Raw genomic sequence first — 18,079 nt, forward strand, 5'->3', positions numbered from 1 at the left:
AAATCAGCTCTAAATCTCAAGGTTCATGCTTCAGTAAAATTTGGATTTGGTTTTACAGCGACTTTTGGGTTTATAGTGTGATGGGAAGTGTAGTGCATGTGTTAATTATACTTCAGTGTATTTTGCAATTATCAAATAATTGTCAATTGTGTAAATAATAATAAATGCCTTTGAAGCATTCAATTGGAAGTATCCTTGTAAGCTTGCTTTGTCTTACTAGTAGTGCGTGCTAATACTGCAGAGCCCTGATCAGGGCCCTCTCTTTTTTCCTTCTATTCTTAATTGTGACAATGTATACTCTTTTCTTCTTCCCAGCCTCACAGGCAGTGATGGAACTTCACATTTATTTCTCTGGTTACCAAAAAATTAGGTAGCCTGCCCATCTTTACAACATGAGGATTAATGGGTCATTTCTGAGGCAGTCTTCTCAAGGGTAATTCCTGCTGAGTTAAGGATGGTTATTTGTATCCTGAGCCCAGAGGCAGGATGGTTCTTCTGTGCGTTTGAACGAGGAGCTGGCATACCATCATGAAAGTGTCTGAACTGCTTTCTAACGAGCCCCTGGGTGCAGTGACAGGGAGTCTGGCAGACAAAGCAGGGTGGCAGTGCAGAGGGTTCTGAAGGAAGTGGATTAATTGCTTTACTTTATGTCCTTTGAAGCAGAAAAATGCCTTTAGCCAGTCGTTCAGCACTCAGGGTAGGTAACAGGCCTGTTGAAATCTGCAGTGAGGAATATAAAGGATCTGAGGGAAGAGTCACTCTTGCCACTATTTTTTCTCTTAAGTGTAAATGAATCATCCCACGAGGCAAACAGCTGTGTCAGGCTTGTAGGAAAGTGTAAATTGCTATCTGTAATGCTTTATATCTGGACAGCTATGAAACAAGAAACATTCACCTTCTGATCTGGAATTACTCTCTCTGCTCATCCAGACTCCCCAAACAGACACAAATTGAATGAATCCGTCTGGCATCCAAGATAACTGAAGCACAGGACACTGTGTTACCTACCATCTGAAGCCACATTCAGAGATCCTCCACACTAGATGCTGTCCAAGCTGTAACAAAAGCTTTCACTTTTCCCACAGTCGAAAACATACAGAAAAGTACAGCCCCAGATTTTATACAATCTAATCTGAAACAACTGACCACCAATAAAATAAGGAAGAAAGCAAGGCGGGGAGGAAATTCAAGAGAAGTGGCGATGGCATCATGCTGGTACTTACAGTGGAAGTCCTGAATTATTCCCTAGTTTTTAAGAACTTATGCATACCCCCTAGCTTTAATACAGGAACAGAGAAGTCTTGTGCCCTGGGCACACTGCCATCACATCCTAGAGTGGTTCCTGCTCCAGCACTCAGACTGACTCCCCACTCCCAAGGGACAGCTCAGCAAAGACACAAACCTTCTAGCCTGCTTTTCACCCCCTCAACCAATCTGCAAGGTGACTGTGGGGGTAAACACACTTTATATGTAGAATGAGAGCAGTAAAGTGCTCAACTAAATGTTCCTCCCAAATCCTCTTGCCTCTCTGAATCTAGCATCTTCCAAGACAGAAGCATCTTCATCTTCTAATGTTTGTGTCCTTGAAAGGTCAGGTTTTGTGTGTGGTTGTCATGGAAGGATCAAAAGATATCTACATAAAAGAAGGAAGGCCATGTCCTTTTCCTGTAGGAGAAGGAGCTGAATTTTCAATATCTTTTCTATGAGCCAGGATCTGATAGAAGATTTCTGCAATATATTTCATTAAGCCAATAGGTGAAGTTGGGAAGATGGACAGGTTTTTAGTACAAATTATTTTTTAAAACACGAGGCAAACTAAGTGATGGTTGGAAATAATTGCTCTGAGATTTAACTTAATTATGCTAATCAATGGTGCAGTGGCAGCTTTTGGACAGAAATAAATCATTAAGAGCTGTGGAGTACAACAAGCAAGTAGGAGGAAAGTTATAGGGTCATTCACTCTTGCCAAGCAGTGTGAGACATACAAATAATTAACACCCATGAAGGGCTGCAGAGCAGGAGGTATTTCACAACACACCGTATCTGTCGAAGTGTGAGCATCTGCCAAAGAGGGCAGAAGGGTCACAGTCACCAAGGAAAACATAGTCCCAGCAGGATGTCCTGAAAGACCCAGCGCTGAGCTGCACAGTGAAGACAGAGCTGAGGCTGCAGCTCAGGTCACTATGGGCCACCAAGAGCCAGCTGTGTGCCCAGGGGAGCGTCGGCTGCTCCTTCCTGCCACTCCACCCATTCCTTGTCCCCACACAACCCTCAGTGCCATTGCTCAGCCAGCTGGCAGGGAATGACAGGGACAACTAATCTGGGTCACGGCTAAACCAGAAAAATAAAGGGAAAGAAAATACTATCAGTTTCCTACTCTGGTTCACAGCATGACTATCCAGGCTCTTGTCCCTGCATAAGTGAAGGGACAGCACTGGGTAAAAGAAGGCTTTGGGTGTCATTTCTGCTTTAGGGCAGCTTTAAGTCTTTGTAGATTTACAGGCTATGATAGCCTAAAGTAGCTGCAGGCAAATCTTTTGGCTGTCCAGAACGGTGGCAGGAGAGATTTTTGAGATAATTTATATAACCCTAAGGATTAAGAAATGTGCATAACTTAGGTTTCAGAGAATACAAGGAAGTAGAGGAAAGACTGCTTACTGACTAGGGAGTACAGAGATCTCTGGGGCCACACTCCACACCCCACGGGACCCTATACTGCCCACACGCGAGCTCCCCCCGCACCCTGTGAACCCATGCTGGACACAGCCGAGCTCCCAAGGGAGCCACCAAGTTGTCCCTGCCCACTGATGGCATTAACCTGTCCCTGGGGCAGGAGAGCCGGAGGCAGTGCAAGTTGTAGCTCCGGCTGGCTCAGCCCTCACAGCCCACGGCTGGGCTCAGCAGGATGAACACCACCCTCACACTTCATCTGCTCGCTGGGCATTTTTTGCAGCTGTCTGTGCTGCTGTGGCTGTGCTTTTGAGCGTAGCCCCTTGTCAGTCCTTGTCAGTCTGCTCAAGGTAGATAATACCTCCATGGGAGCTTACAGACTCCGGGATTTGCTTTTTTTGTTGTTGTTTTGGGGGTATTTTGCTGCTGGCTAGTTAGTTGTCTGGTTTGGGGAGCTTTGGGATGCAAAAAAAAATGAGTAACATGGAATAAATCCCAATTTCCCAACAACATTTAATCTGAGAATGCGAGTCTTGCAAGGCAGCCAAACCAGGCTCAACTGAACCATCTGAAATAATCTAGCTTGTGCCATGAAAATAAATGTCCAGAAGACAACATTAAAAAAAAGTCCATGGAAGTAGAGGGGAAGACTAATTAGAGCTTGAAGTAAGAAAATTGCAAGAGCAGACATTCCTGGCTTTAAAACACTAAGGTTAAGGAAGGATGCTCAGTGCTGGGTAAAGAAAAGGAGGAAATGCTAGCTAGAAGGTGTCTTGCAGACAGGCATTTAAACTGAGCCTGTGATCCTCTAGGAATACCTGGGACTGAGCAAACTGAAACTGCAAACACCAGCAAACCATCCACTAGTGAGGAGCTGCTAGAATCAGATTAGGGGGCACTTGTTTTGCTAGAGTTTAAGATCAGCTTTGACATCTCCAGCTGTGGTGCTGCAACACAGCTGAGCTAATTTAATGATTTGCTGCTGAAAGGCACAACTCTCACCCCTGTTCCCCAAACCAGGAGCATCAGGGACATGTTCTCTGGTGCTGATATTCATGTTTATCTGACTTTGAGATCTGGCTCAAGGACAATCTGGGAGACAATAACTCACTTTTTGCCTTCTCCCCCCTGTCCCCCACCACACTACCCTGTAAGGCTAATTTTAGAGAGTGGAAGAAAACAACATCTTGCGTGCACAAAAGAAGAACCACAGAGCAGAGAAGGGGAAACAGCTTAAGAAGAGATAACTGAAGCAGTAAGCCTGAAATGGTACATTGTCTATAATGCAATAATAAGAAACCTGGAGCTTTTAGCTTTCAAGTGGGCTTTAAAGTGACAAATTGTGTGACTACTTCTAGCCTGCACAATTGTTTGCTGTTTACAGTGATAATGCCTTTTAACCTATGCTTGTCAGGTGTGGGAGGCTGAATACCAGAGCACATATATGCTCTGAAGAATTAGCTGACTTGTTATTTCAAAATTAAATAGTCTTTAACAACTTCAATGTGGACGCAGATGTTCTATCAGTACAATATACTTTCCTTTTCAACCCACACTTAAAAGTGGCTTCCTAGATTCCTTTGGCATAGCAGAGAACATACCCTGTGTCATTGGCTGTGATTATTAGTGACTCTTTGACAGTGGATGTCTTCTGTGTGGACATTAAATCTGTCAAAAAGTCTGTTCTGCAGACTTCCAGATGTGGGTCTGGAAATCCCAAACAAAGATCTGGTGAGGCTGATTTTCGCCTGTTCAGAGTCCTTGAGGCACAGAGCTAATTGGGACAACAGAGGAGAACATGGTCAGATCTCTGCTGTGGCTGTGAATGGTACTCCATGCATTTGGGACAGATGGAAAATAGTATCAGAAAACAGGTGAAGAAAACATTAAACCATATTAGCTAAAAAAAAAAAAAGCAGTCAAGCAGGAACTGAAGATGGCGATTCCTCACTGTTCCCTTTACAAACTCTTCAATCACCACAGACAAAAATAAAGATAAAAAAGAAAGTTGCTCCGTTAGAAACATCTGTGGGACAGGCATTTAGCAAAGACTACATCCAGATTTTGAACTAAGCAGTGCACCAGAAATTAACCTCTGCTTTGCCACATGTCATATCAGCACCAGTCTGTGCATCTTCTCTGTTCTATGAAAGTGATGTGAAACATGTAAAAATCAGGATGACATTAAATGTTATATGAGGTAGTACAGGTGTTTGTAAATGAATGTGGCTGACTTTTGGAGTAGCTTCAGAAAAATGGGCTTCTGCAGGTGCCTGGCTACTATGTGTTCTGTCCTTGTGATAACTAGAAGTCAGCTGCTGATGACCATAATGCACAAATGTGCATAGGCTCTGGTCTCACGAGGGCTGGTGCTATCAGCAGTAGTTCACATTGTTGCAGCATATGTAAGCTAAAACTGCTTGACCTTGTTTCCAAAGTCTAGTAAAACTCCTATTGTCAAAAATACTCCCAGCTCCGGGAGTACAAATACTGGGGGGGAGCTAACCTGAGCTACTGCTGGTGAGAAGGATAGGGAAGACCCATAGAGAACATTCCCAATTTACACTGATGATATAAGCAAGCGTAGTTCAGGTTTTGTGCCTTGGTGACAGTAGGCATCATCCTGACAAATTTGCTTTGAAACACATTTACTGACCAACTGAAAAGAGCAATGTGTGGGGCTATTCCCACATCAAAAAAAAAAAAAAAAAGTATGTGGAAGTGTCATCCACCAAGGGCTTTGAAGATATTTTTTTTAATGACACATAGAGCAACACTGAACTAACACTGCATAATCAGAGTAAAACCCTGCTCAGACGATTTAATTATTTAACAGAGTGGAAAACCATACATGCCTAAGGCCCCTTAACAGAGATTGACCATCTTCTCTCCCTGGGGGTATGATTTGCCTATGAATTACAGAGTCTTTCTAAAAATCGGGCGCTCTGTCAGCGTGTGTTTGCAGCATCTGCAGTTTGGTTCACAGTGGTTTGTTATGTGGGGCATCCCTGAGCAAGGGAAGTGCTCTTCTTGGGCTCTTATGTGCTCGTGTGTCCCTAAGCATGAAAAAGGATTAAATAAATTAGCAGTAGTTTTGCATTTCACACTAGGAACTTTGCAATGAATTGCTGGGATGAATCAAGAATATTTTTCAGACTACATCTTAATTTGAGGAAAAAACAAACCTCTGTATTAACTATATATAGATGTGCTTGTGCTGTCTTATGGCCTTATCCTTATCTAGAGAATATCAGAAGTCCATGTGATATCCTTCAGTACTCACATTTTTGTTCACTTCTAAATTAGCCCAAAGATGTATGAAATCACAAGATGGCTCAGAGATCCCTGCAGAATAAACAGTTGCAGAATATCTCCTGTGTTTATTCTAGCGAGTATTTGTACATGAATTATCATGTGTTCATGAAATGTCACGGCTTTATTTGCTTCTGCTGAGGGGAGGTGAATAACTGAGGTGCAGAGCTGAAACATTTTACCTTTGAGGACAGGAAGGAGGTAAAATGCAATGTCTTAAAAAGTCTTAAAGTAGCCTCTAGGAAACTTGTATTTTAGTTCTTTATTCTATTTCCATTCTAAGATGCTGAATTAAATAAATAAATGGTTGTTACACATTTTTAAATGCTATTTCAGACCACCCCTCCTAAACATGGGTTGGTGGTTTGGTTTTTTTTCCTAAATATGTGCTTATGAGAGTTGGAGTCTGACTTCTATGTGTAATATAGGGAAATACCAAGGTTTTTAGGTGGTTATCTGGATGCAGTCTTCGACACCTATTGATTTATCTGACATTCTTAAAAGGAGAAGATTTCTTCCTTATTTTTCTCACGGAGAGAATTCTAACCAAAACAACATGAGATTATAGTGCTAAGCAAATAAACATATTTTGTTTATACCTACATGTAAACACAATTTTTTGTATCACTCTGCTGAGCTGGTGGATTTTTGTAGCATCCTAACAAGATTGTTATGGCTACATTTCAAAATAAAAATGCAATAAATAATATATACAAATACAAAAATACAAGGAAATGTAATAAGTCATCCAGTCAAGCAAGAAATTAAATTACAAGTGCTGTCCTTATTCCTGTGTTTTATGCCAAGAAAGATACTAGCATTCCCCAGGATTTCTGTAGCACTGCCTTTGCTTCCCTTTGGTCAGGAAGCAGAGATTGTGGTACATAAAGCTGTAAAGCTCCCCCCGATGTAGTCGTGTATCTATGCACCATTAAGTATTGAGATTCATTACTGCCTAGTGCTACAGCAGTGCCTGTAAGTAAAACATTTTGTGATTCAGCATCTCCAGAGAAGTGAAGTTCTCCAGGAGACCTTTGGTAGGAATCAGGCTGCACTCAAGAGACCATCCCTCGGCTTTATTTGCTATCAAAATCCCCTGGCAGAGTGGAGTTGTGAATATCCATGAAAACAAAGTAGCAAAACTTCCCTGGACCTGGAACTTCTGAGAAAGGGAGGAAATTACATAAAACCTTACACAACAGCTCTTTCACCTAAAGGGACCATCCAAATAAAACGTGGCTCTCACTCGTGACAAAGAAGCAGAAATCTGGATGGAAGGCCAGGGTGCAAGTACTGTGCCCAGTAAACTAATTCAATATAACCAGGGTTTTGTCTAAGGGGGTTTTATTCCCACTGATCACACTGCGAGTACACTGCAGAAACTCATTGCTTTTCTTATTTGTTTCTCTTAAATGTAGTCTTGGGCAGCCCCTGGCCACAGAAGGAAACCCAGAGGAATAAGTCTAAACTGCCACTGTACTTAATGACAATCATCCCAATCATATTGTATATCTGTCCCCTCTTCTTCTCCTCTGCTTGCCTCAGGAATGACATGTTATTTGTTATGTGTGTGCTGGGACTCCCTTTAGCTGGGATAATCTGCAAAGAAAATTTGCAGTTTCTGCAGCCTTGCTCCTTATTTCTCATTAGAAGGAAAAAATAAACTATCTCCAGACTTTTTCTATTGCACATATATACACAGCTATGCAATTTGGTATATAGTTTGGTATACACATTTGCCATGCCTGGTTTTTAAATAAATATGATTTAGTATTAACTTAAAAAACTAGAAAGAATGTAAGTGTGAAAGTGACATCTCAGAGTTATTTATCACCTGTTCTGTGCTTTTTTGGTGCATGGGACAGAACTACATAATATCTGTTAAAGCAAATGCAAATTCAAGGTTACAGAGGAGAGTATTAGATATAACTACATAGCTCAAATTTAAAGGACAACCCTGCAGCAGGACTAAAAGAGATTGCTATTAGATTGTTAAGTTTCAGACACCCTTATTTTGTGTTTCTTTCCAATTTTTTAGTATCAATTGTAAGAGTCCCTTCAGAAACATATAACTGTCTTCTGGGAGTTTTAAATATTCGTTTAAATCAATATACTGACAGGGACTGAACAGCTCGACTGAGTTTGTTGAATCTTCTTATTGGAAATTCACGTCACATACAAGAGAGAACTGGGTAAGGGCTGTTACCTGTCACAGTTCTATGTGTCCACAAATTCATTAACAGTCTAAGCCCAGTAAATAGCCCAGCAAAGCCAGCAAGCATACCAACTGCTGCAAGAGAGATGTTTGGCATTAAAACCTTCAACTATCTTTGTAAGCATACAAGATGCTTTCCCAAAAAGTCACTGCAACCACAGAAAAGGGTGAAGGACTACACTGCATACAGAAGCCAGGCAAATGACAGGGAGGGCTGCGATGGGTAGATGAGTTGGGCCACACCAGGATGCCACCAGTCTCCCCTGTGACAGCTGTGGCACCAGGGAGCCACACCAGAGCTGCCACCTCTCGATTTATACTGTGAAGGAAGCAGATTCCTCCATGGTATGCCCTGGGTGGGTTGTAGCAGTGAATGAAGTGCCCTGTGGCTGTGAAGCCCTGTGCCCTGATGTGGAGCTGGCAGCCACTCAGCCACGGACCAGCACTGCACCTTGCACCCTAATCTAATAATTTTTCCCACTTCGTTGTTTGGGGGTTTTTTTTTGGGGGGGTGGTTTTTGTTGTTGTTGGTTTTTAATATTAATTAATTTTATTTTTTCCTTTAATCTTTGTTATTATTTCCCACTTGCAGGAGCTTACAACCTCTCTGCTGTTTCAAAACTCTCTTCCATCATATGCCTCCACCCTCTGGGGTAAGCCTCAGCAGGATGGTTGTGCGGGTCCAGCAAGTTTAAAGACCTTCCTTAAAGTGCCTTGGAACTTCGTAAAATTGGAATCTGTAATGGTAAAAATAAAGGGTTTTCCTATTGTGTATGCAATACTAGTACAGGGCATGAGAAGTTTACCCACTGTGTCAATTTTCTAAATTGCAAATCAAGCTAGCCTATAATTTCCTATTAGATTCAGCAATTGTCTCTATACTGGTTTGGCAGTGCTGTAAGAAGATAAAACTATACCAGATATTAATCTGTACAGCAAGCATTTAAAGATAATTCTTACATGCTGCAGGCTAGGTGACACAATTTAGGACCAAAGAAAATACTTATATATATTGTAGGCTTCTCAGATTAGGCAGGAGTTTAACAATATACGATCTTTCCTAGGCGAAGGTGTAATGGTGAGCAGTTATTATTAATCCTCCTTGCACTTTCCACTTAATCTTCTTGTTTCAGATCTTTTGATGCATTTCAGCTAGACACAGTAAAATATTCCCTGTGCGGCTGTGCCGGGTTGATATTGGTTTTGTTTGATTTCACATACTTTAGCCTGCAGAGGTCAGGACAAAAGCCATTGCTTTACTTACATTAAAAGTGATTTCATGTGTTTTGTTCACACTTCTATCCCCTCCCCCCTTGCATCCGTAACCTCCTGCTTAAAGATAGCATATTGACTGCATGGAGTAGTAATGGGAGAGCGAGAAGAGGGAATACTTCTGAGCATCTCTTCCTATGACGACGCACTCAAGTCAGATCAAGTGAGGGACTGTAAAAGATCTGCATTTGTATGACTGCAACTGAACACGCTGTAACATTTACTCTCTGTTTCTGGAAGCTCCAGCTCTTGCTGTGCTGCACGGCGCATTTGTCTCCTCCCACCACCACGAACAAACAGTGAAACAAAACGTCCTGCCTTCTGGACGTACTTATGGTGAGATTCCCCTTGCTGCATGTCTGTGGGAGGCTTTGAAAATGAAGGAGCTGAGGAGCCCAAAAGCCGTTGTGGACTGTGAGTCGCCAAGTGAAATGAGTCCCAGAAAAACACGGCATGTCAGCACAGCTTGCTCAAGATGAAATGGCAACTCAGCAAGTCAGTTTAAGGAAAAAGAGTAACTTAAGAATACCTGGAGATAATTTTATAACTGGCAAGACAAAAAAGCAGATGGTTCCCTAAGACCTGGTAAGGGAACAGGTATGTGTTACTAGAGGTAACTGAAAAACCTGATTCCCAGTTAAAAAAATGCATGTAGGGACCCAGTGCAGAGCACGAGAGAACGAAGAACAGGAGCAGACTCCTGTAAAGGAAGCAGGCAGAACCCACTAGGGGATGTTGGGTTATGCGACACTTTTTATTGGAATAAAATCAAGCTATTTTGAGAGATCCTTGGTCCAGATGACTGCATGGACACTACTTAGAGTGGATGCCTCTGAGAGCAGCCTAGTGGCATGGACTGCCAAAACATGATAAAAAGATGATAAAAAGTATATATTTGAAAACATTTTAAAACAGTCATTCATTTCTGAAGGAAGAGAGCTGGAGGAAACATAAATGAATACAAATATATTAAAATTACACTGGAGGAAGCAGGTGGTTTATGCATTCATGTGGAGTCCTGGCCACTCAGTGAGTCTTGCTAGTTGGCCTTCTCATCAACTCAGATTTTGCTACACAGCTTATATTGACAGCTAAATCCTTACTTACTCTGACTAAGAATGCACTAAAATGGTGTCCAGACCTGGGGCCTCAACCATAAATTTAAAATAATTTATACGTGGTCTGAGGCAGCAGCTAAGCATTGCCATCAAACCTGGAGGTAATTACCTAAAGATGCACAACAAACTTATCCCCTGTGGTCCTCTCTGCAGCACTGATCCTTCTCATGCCACTGTAGCCCACAAGAAGCATGAGAGAAGAGGTGAGCCTTGCTCTGTGGCTCAAGCTCTATTTGAAGTGAGTCTGTGGACTATAGAAAAGTAACACAACAGACCTGCAGGCCACAGGCCTGGCTCCAGCCTCCTGCACATTGAGTAAGGTCCAAGCAGTGGCTGGAGAAAGTTTTTCCTGAACCCTCCTCAAGATCAGCGAGATCTTCAGTGTCACTGGTTATATTTTCTACGTGTAGTACAGAAAGGAGCATTGCTTCCTCAGGGAAGCAATCACACACGCACTGTACAGGAGTGCTGCTCTTCAAGCTGATCGAGCCTCACACACTGAAGTAACATTTATGGCCAAGAACAAGGCTAATGATCACAGCAAGATCCATATCCAAAAGTTGCAATCTCACAGCTGGGGAAAAAGAAAAACAAAACATAATTAAAAAGGCTCTCCTAAAAAATGCTGCTATGTCATCATCCTGTAAGAGCTAGGATCTCATAATGTCATCAAGCAGCAAACTCAAACAATAAATGTCCCCACAAAGCTTCAATAAAAGCAGAAGATATCAGTCTCTCCAGATGGAGCTGCTCCATTTTTTATAAATATTTAAATATTCATTTGACAAGAGGGTGAGACTGACAGCAGCTCAGTACTGAAGACACTCGCAAGGGATCTCTCAGACCCAGATTAAAGTTCTATCACAGAATAATACAAAGTATTTCTCTAGGGTTTGCATCAGGATTTTTTTTTTGTCTGTTCCAGGACACATTTCTGTTCAAGAAGACAGAGAAAGGAGGAGACTTGCCCTGGAGCAGTACATAGCTCGCTTATAGGGTATTCACCTGGAAAGTGAAGCTGATGCTTGTAACTTGAGTGCCTTAACTAATGGCTGTTGGGGTGAAGTTCCCTCACACTTTCCCAATGCCTTCATCCCTCCCTGGGAAAAAAAGAAAGTCTCTCTGGCTCTGAAAGGATCCCTACCATCAAAGACCAGTTTTGAGAAGTTAGAATTTTCTAATGGAAAACATATTCGACTGAAAAGTTCTCGACTAGCTTTATTTAAAACAATGCTGCCTGTAGTTGCGCATGGTTCAATTCAACCGAATAAGACAGAGTTCAAACCCTCCTGGTTGCATACAGCATCTTTAGAATGCAACAGATCAGTAAAGGCAGCGTGCTTGTTATTTAAGTGAAGAGCAATGTTACTAAACAGTTCATTTTCATTGAAAGTGTTCGTAATACAGCTGGGACAGACATTTTTCAAGAGGATTTTCTGGCTTCCGTATCAGCACCAGATGTAGCTGAAGGTTTTGAACTGACTAATATATGCTGTGTTAATAGACTTCCTTGGGTAATTCTTTTGCTCTACTTTAGGAAGGAAAAAGAAAGAGTGGCTTGGCTAGCTCTAGTCCCCAAGCTATACTAGTTAAACTAAGAGCACAACCTTGCATATGAGTGCTTTATCAAGACTTATTATATGTTCGACTTGCCCTTGTAAATGTAAATTAGTTTCCATTTTTAAAACTAACTCAATTTAACTCTATATCTGCATACCAATTTAATTTAGATGGGTGCCGCTTTTCTGTTTAGGAATTGGAATTCACTAGATTAGCAGAGGAAAGGTTTGATGGAGACAGGAAAAGAGATGAAAACTGAAAAGTTGAAAAACAAAAACAAGCTAGGAAGAGAGAGAAGAAATAACAAGAAAATGGATGCAAAGTTGTTGTAAGACAGCTGGAAAAGAAATCTTTTGAGTGAAGCACTGCTGACCACTTGCAGACAGAAAAATGTGGCCGTAGGGAGGGACAATTACAGAATCAAGAAGCAGAGCAACATGCTCAGGGATCTGAATTGCTGAAAAACTGGCAAATAAATCCCAGATTTTGATAGGAAATGAAAAAACCAACAAACAAAACCAACACATTGAAAAATCAGAGGCCATTCCTGTGGGCATTAAACATGTTCCAGTACTTTCGAGTCCTGTTTTGGGAAGGACCTGACTACATATTTAAGTTATCTAGGGGCTTCAAAGGCTCCAGCAAATTCTACTTTTTCCTTCTTGGTTTCCTCAGTGACTCACACTTCTTTATCTGTGTCAGTGCAATGTCCTTACAAGCTTTGTGATGAACTCTGCTAGGAGCTAAAATACCCTCCAAAGCCCTGAAATGACTTTTTGCACTGTTTGGTGACTTTATTTCCAAAGCTGCATGTTTGTATACTACACAGCTTTCAGTTCTTCATGCCCATGTACAGAGAGGTTTGCTGTCCTTCTCCATCAGCCAGCCTGGCACACCTCCATATCTCTGCTGGTTTAGGTGAAGAACATAGCGGTAACTGCACAAGAGATTTAGGTCAGAGGTTTGGATTTTGCTGTGTAAAAGATCTGGAGGCTTAACTTCAGACAAAAAAGCATATTAACTAGGTGTTGAGCTTTTAGTTTAGAAGAGTGCCTTGAAATTCTGGAGGGCTTTTTCACTTTGTACCACTCAAACAGGTTTAACAGAGAAGTCAATAAACAAATTGTTAAAAAGCTCAGGTAAGTCCTGTTGGTTTTTTTATGGTGACAATGCTGAGGGAAAAGCTCATTTTTTGAACAGGATGAAATATTTTCTCATATTACGAACTGTATTCCAAACATATTTCATTTGGACCTTTTAAAATACTTTTTTTTTTTTTTTTGTGGAAGTAGAACAGTAAGCACAACAAAGAATTAGTTACTAAGTTTCTCATGATCTAATTACTCATTAGTCCTTTTTATTGTCAGACATCATCTTAAAGATACCAACAGTATTAACCAGAGACTATGCTGCAGAGACAACACACTAGTTTCTAACAGACATGTAAGACCCCATCCAACTTCCATAGAGTCAGAGGAAGGTGGATCAGTCTCCAACTTGCTATTTGCATGGAATTCAAGCTTTTGATCTACAGAGAATTTTGGCCACCTCCCTGCATGGGGGGCTCCCAGGGCTGCCTGCCACTCCCAGCTCCCTCTCCATTGAGCATTGAACTGGCAGCCTTATCATGGCCTCCATGGTACACTGAGCTGTACAGTTGGGTTACTTACGTCTCCATTCCTTTATCTTTCCGCCTCCTGTCTGGCAACAAAATAAAAACTATTGAAGCAGCACAAAGGCAAAGTTGATCACAGCATGGATTTTCTATGCTATTACCTCTATCCTTACCCCTTCCATCTCCAGGTTCTTATGCAAACTGAATCAAAACCAACTCGAGTGACTCAGAAACCTACAGATCCCAAATAGCTGGAAGTTAACTTAATTCTATCAGGAATCTCAGAAATGTAGCCTTCAGTGGTTCTTTATTTTTCTGTTAATTTTTTAATTGGGACAAAAATAATCTAAGCTCAAGCCTAGCTCTGTGGTGCTTCTTTAAAGATTAAAAAGCAATAAGATAATAAAGAGTGCAAATGTTCAGACAGCTGATCACAGGGAAATGCTGTTTGAAGTAACAGTTCTCTCTCCCCCTCTGTTGCAGCTGGGTTGCTTTTAATTATTAACAAGGAAAATAACAGGTTCAACAGATGTGGATGCAAGTTCATTTTCACCACCAGTTGACTTCTGCAACTTTCACAGCAACACTGTGTTTGAGAACATGGACAAGTTTACACTAGTGATGACTAAGAGTATTGCTCGTAGCTCTGAATATTAAATAGAGCATAGGGATAATATGAAGGGCGCTTTTGGATCACAATCATGAGGACTGTCACAAAACACTACCTTAAAAACTAATGTTAAATCCTTAGCTTTCACACAGACATCCCAGTGGCCTTAGACAAGTACACATGATTTACAACCACTCACACATAGATTTCTACTCCCCTTTCCCAAAAGGCTACAGTAGCACCTCAGTTTGAACATAATAGAGAGCAACTGAACGTAGGGGCGCGAGATCCCCACCACGTGCATGGAGAGATGGGAGAAGCTGCCGGTGGAGCTTCATTGCCACTGCCTGACCTGTCCCAGAGGCAGAGGGAGTTGTGTACAGGGCTGCCTTTAGAGCAGGAGAGAAAATAAGAAGCAACATGTCAATATCCATCTGAGGCTTAGATCTAAAGGATCATTTCCACCTCTTCCACTACGTGTGAGATGTAAAACTGTCACATACCTTACTATTCAGCAGACTATGGTCAACCAAGAGAGGGTGGCAAAGAGAGGGACATAAACAGATAGATGTGTACCTGCAGTCAGTCACTTACTTTGGGTTTCCGGCCCCTGGCTTCTTTCTTCGGAATATGTTGAGGAAAGTGTTGGACTTGCAAGGTGCCTTGCCATCCCCGACATGCATACGCACCACATCTGAAGTGGTGAAGGCACTGCGGACATTCCTCTCAGGCTTGGCTATGATGATGTACATCTTAGGAGTGAACATGCACCCCAGTGCCACTGTCACGCTCAGACTCACTGCAAAACAGGTGGTGATGATCTTGTAGTTGCTTCCAAAATAGATAGGCACAAAGGCCAGCCAGATGATACAAGTGGTGTACATGGTGAATGCAATGTACTTGGCCTCATTGAAATTGGCAGGCACATTGCGAGTCTTGAAGGCATAGTACGTGCAGCTCATGATAAGGAGTCCATTGTAGCCCACGGGAGCTACGACGCCTAGGTTGCTGGTGTTGCAGATAAGGTAAACTTCCTTAATGCTGGGGTAGGAGAGGATGGGCATTGGGGGCTCCAGGATGATCAACGTGATCACCAGCGTCAACTGCACGCTGATCAAAATGGATGCAATGACCACTTGGGCCCATGCACTCATGAAACGCGGCTTGCGGGTACAGATCTTCTTTTTGCTGCCTGCCAGGATGCGAGCAATACGGTTGGTTTTGGTCACAAGGGCAGAATAGCACATGGCAGAGGAGAGACCCACCAGAAGGCGCTGGAGGTAGCAGGATGTCGTGGTGGGTTTAGCTATAAGGGTGAAAGGGCAGACATAACCCAGAAAGATACCAGCAAGGATAATATAGCAGAGCTCCCGACTGGAGGATTTGACAACAGGAGTGTCCCTGTAGAGCACAAAGATAAGGGTGACAAACATGGTGACCAGGATCCCCAGGCAGGAAAAGACCACAGCCACAATAGATTCTATATTGCTCCATTGGAGGTACTTTACAGGGATGGGTTCACAGCCTGCAGTGTACAGAAAAGAAACAGAGTGTTAGAAAGGATTACTGCTTGAAGAAAGAACCTTTTGCTTCTGGCTCCCAATATAATCCAAACATTAGCTTATGCCTGTGTGCAAACCATTTTACAAAGGAGTCAGCTGCAGTGTGGGAAATTTGGATGAAATATATTCAAAATAAAGCCATCAGTTTTAGGTGTCCCAAACATTTGCTTATGATGCTACAAAAGGAAATGAGATTTGGAAATTCTTTCCTAATTTTTCTTGAGATACCTGCTGACCAGCCCAGCATATCAAAGGCAGAGCTGGGAACAGAACCCAGAAAAAGTCAGCACCATCCCTTCATTTCATCAAGGAAAGGATTGCTATAAATCAGAACATGTAGCATTTTGACCTCCTCAGGCTAACTTATTTTAATCTTCATCAAAATCACTATAACTTGACCCACGGCATTTTTGTGAGGGTGATTTTACAAATAATAGAAATTACTTAGAGATCTGTAGGCAAGAAAACAGTAATGAATCCAGATGTGATGGAACTACACCATAGGTACTGTAGCTTTTCAGTTAATTTCTGCTTTTTTTCCCTTAACATTACCTTATTCTCATTTTGTCAAAAGTTCTGCTCATTGTTTTTTCACTAAATAATGTAATTTAATTCTTATGGAAAAGTCAAACCCACAAAATATGCATGCCTTCAAAAAACAACTGCAAAAGCTCTCCTTTATAACTAGTACAGATGTGCAAACATAGATATCATCTGAAATAATTGCTCTCTCCCACACTCAGGATAAAGGATCTTCTGGCTACCCTCCTCACTGTGCTGAAGAGGTAATACCAGCAACAAACATTAAAAAAAAAAATCCTCCATGTTAATACGATGTTATGGCTGTGAAGCTGAGTTACTGAAAATCTTCATTCGGGCATTTCCTAAATTCTGTTCTTGACTTGCTAGTGCCAAAATGCTTTTAACATGTTTCTGTATCCCAAGGTAAGTATCCATGGCCACTTCTGCTTCTTGTTTCTGTCCTCCTTCAGTTTCCCTTGGCCCCAGATCACCTTTTGTGCCTTTCCCCCACCTCTCAAATATCTTTCCTCCCAGTCCCTCACCATCCCCATCTCAGTTCCCTTTCCAGTTCAGTTTTTTTTCTAGGCAGTCACCTCTTCACCCAGGTGTCTTCATTACAGACACTGCTAGTCCAGCTTTTCACTTTCTGGACCAGCTGCTCATCACCTCTGCCTGTATGGATGGTTGGATGCAGCTAAGAAGAGCCGGGAAAAGGCGCCGATATTGGTGACCTTATAAGAAAGGCATTTTTTGCCTCTCAGTTTTGCTGCTAAATCTTAGCAAGGGCCCTGATATTGTGATGAGCAGAAGTCATGCTCAGACTCATCCTCCTCAGTATAGAGTATATCTGCAGAAACCAACCTCTATGAACTAAAAACTTCTGAGGCCCACGGTTTTTCTCAATTTATATGCATCTTCCACAGGGTGACAGGAAATTACCAACTGATACCTCTACCAAAATGTTAAGTCCTTCTTTCCAAATATAGGAGATGTGAGCAGATGTATGGATCAGGGTTGAACAGTATTACTGTAACCTCATTTTGAGAAACAGAAGAAGAAAAAATGGGTTTTTGTTGAAATTTAAAAAAAAATCAGCCTGGGGCAGACTCCTGACATGGAAAATTTCTGCTCGAACTTTTAATGTCTGCCAATGTCATATGAACTGAAGGAATGTCTTATAATTCTGTACTCTGTCTCTAAGAGTACCAGGCTGACTTAACTACAGTTAATGTTACACGTATCTGTAACATCACAAACAGTAGAAATTATAGCAGGTGCAACTGGAGGTCTTCTTTTATAAACTAAAAGAATTCTGTTTTGCTCAAAGTGGTCTGTTCAAGACTCAGACAGGTGAGGAAACCCATTCTTCCAACTGGTATTTTTATGTTGAAATATGAAGGAAAAGCTTTTTATCAGAAGTGGGAACATCTGGTCATTTGCCACAGCAGCCCTGAGTGGAAGTTGTCTCCTTTCTGATTTAATAAAAGACAGATTCAGAAGCTCCTGCTTGTTGATTAATACACGCAAAGCTCTTCTGAAACAAGAAGCCAGTCTATGGTTGTTGGGAGGGTTAAGTTTCAATGTGGGTTTTAAGCTTAGCAACATCAAGCCATACTCATATTA

General features: G+C 41.7%; 1 protein-coding gene across 3 annotated transcripts in view; it reads right to left on the bottom strand.

Annotated features, from left to right (window-relative positions):
- GRM1 (glutamate metabotropic receptor 1) overlaps positions 1-18,079 on the bottom strand; it is a 181,371-nt gene that overhangs the window by 14,265 nt on the left and 149,027 nt on the right. For all 3 annotated transcript variants that reach the window (XM_065630744.1, XM_065630746.1, XM_065630745.1), the window contains exon 7: positions 14,967-15,897. In XM_065630744.1, coding sequence (XP_065486816.1) covers positions 14,967-15,897 — 931 coding nt within the window. The remainder of the gene's footprint in view (positions 1-14,966; positions 15,898-18,079) is intronic.

The sequence above is a fragment of the Caloenas nicobarica genome, chromosome 3, assembly GCF_036013445.1.
Source record: "Caloenas nicobarica isolate bCalNic1 chromosome 3, bCalNic1.hap1, whole genome shotgun sequence".
Taxonomy (NCBI): domain Eukaryota; kingdom Metazoa; phylum Chordata; class Aves; order Columbiformes; family Columbidae; genus Caloenas; species Caloenas nicobarica.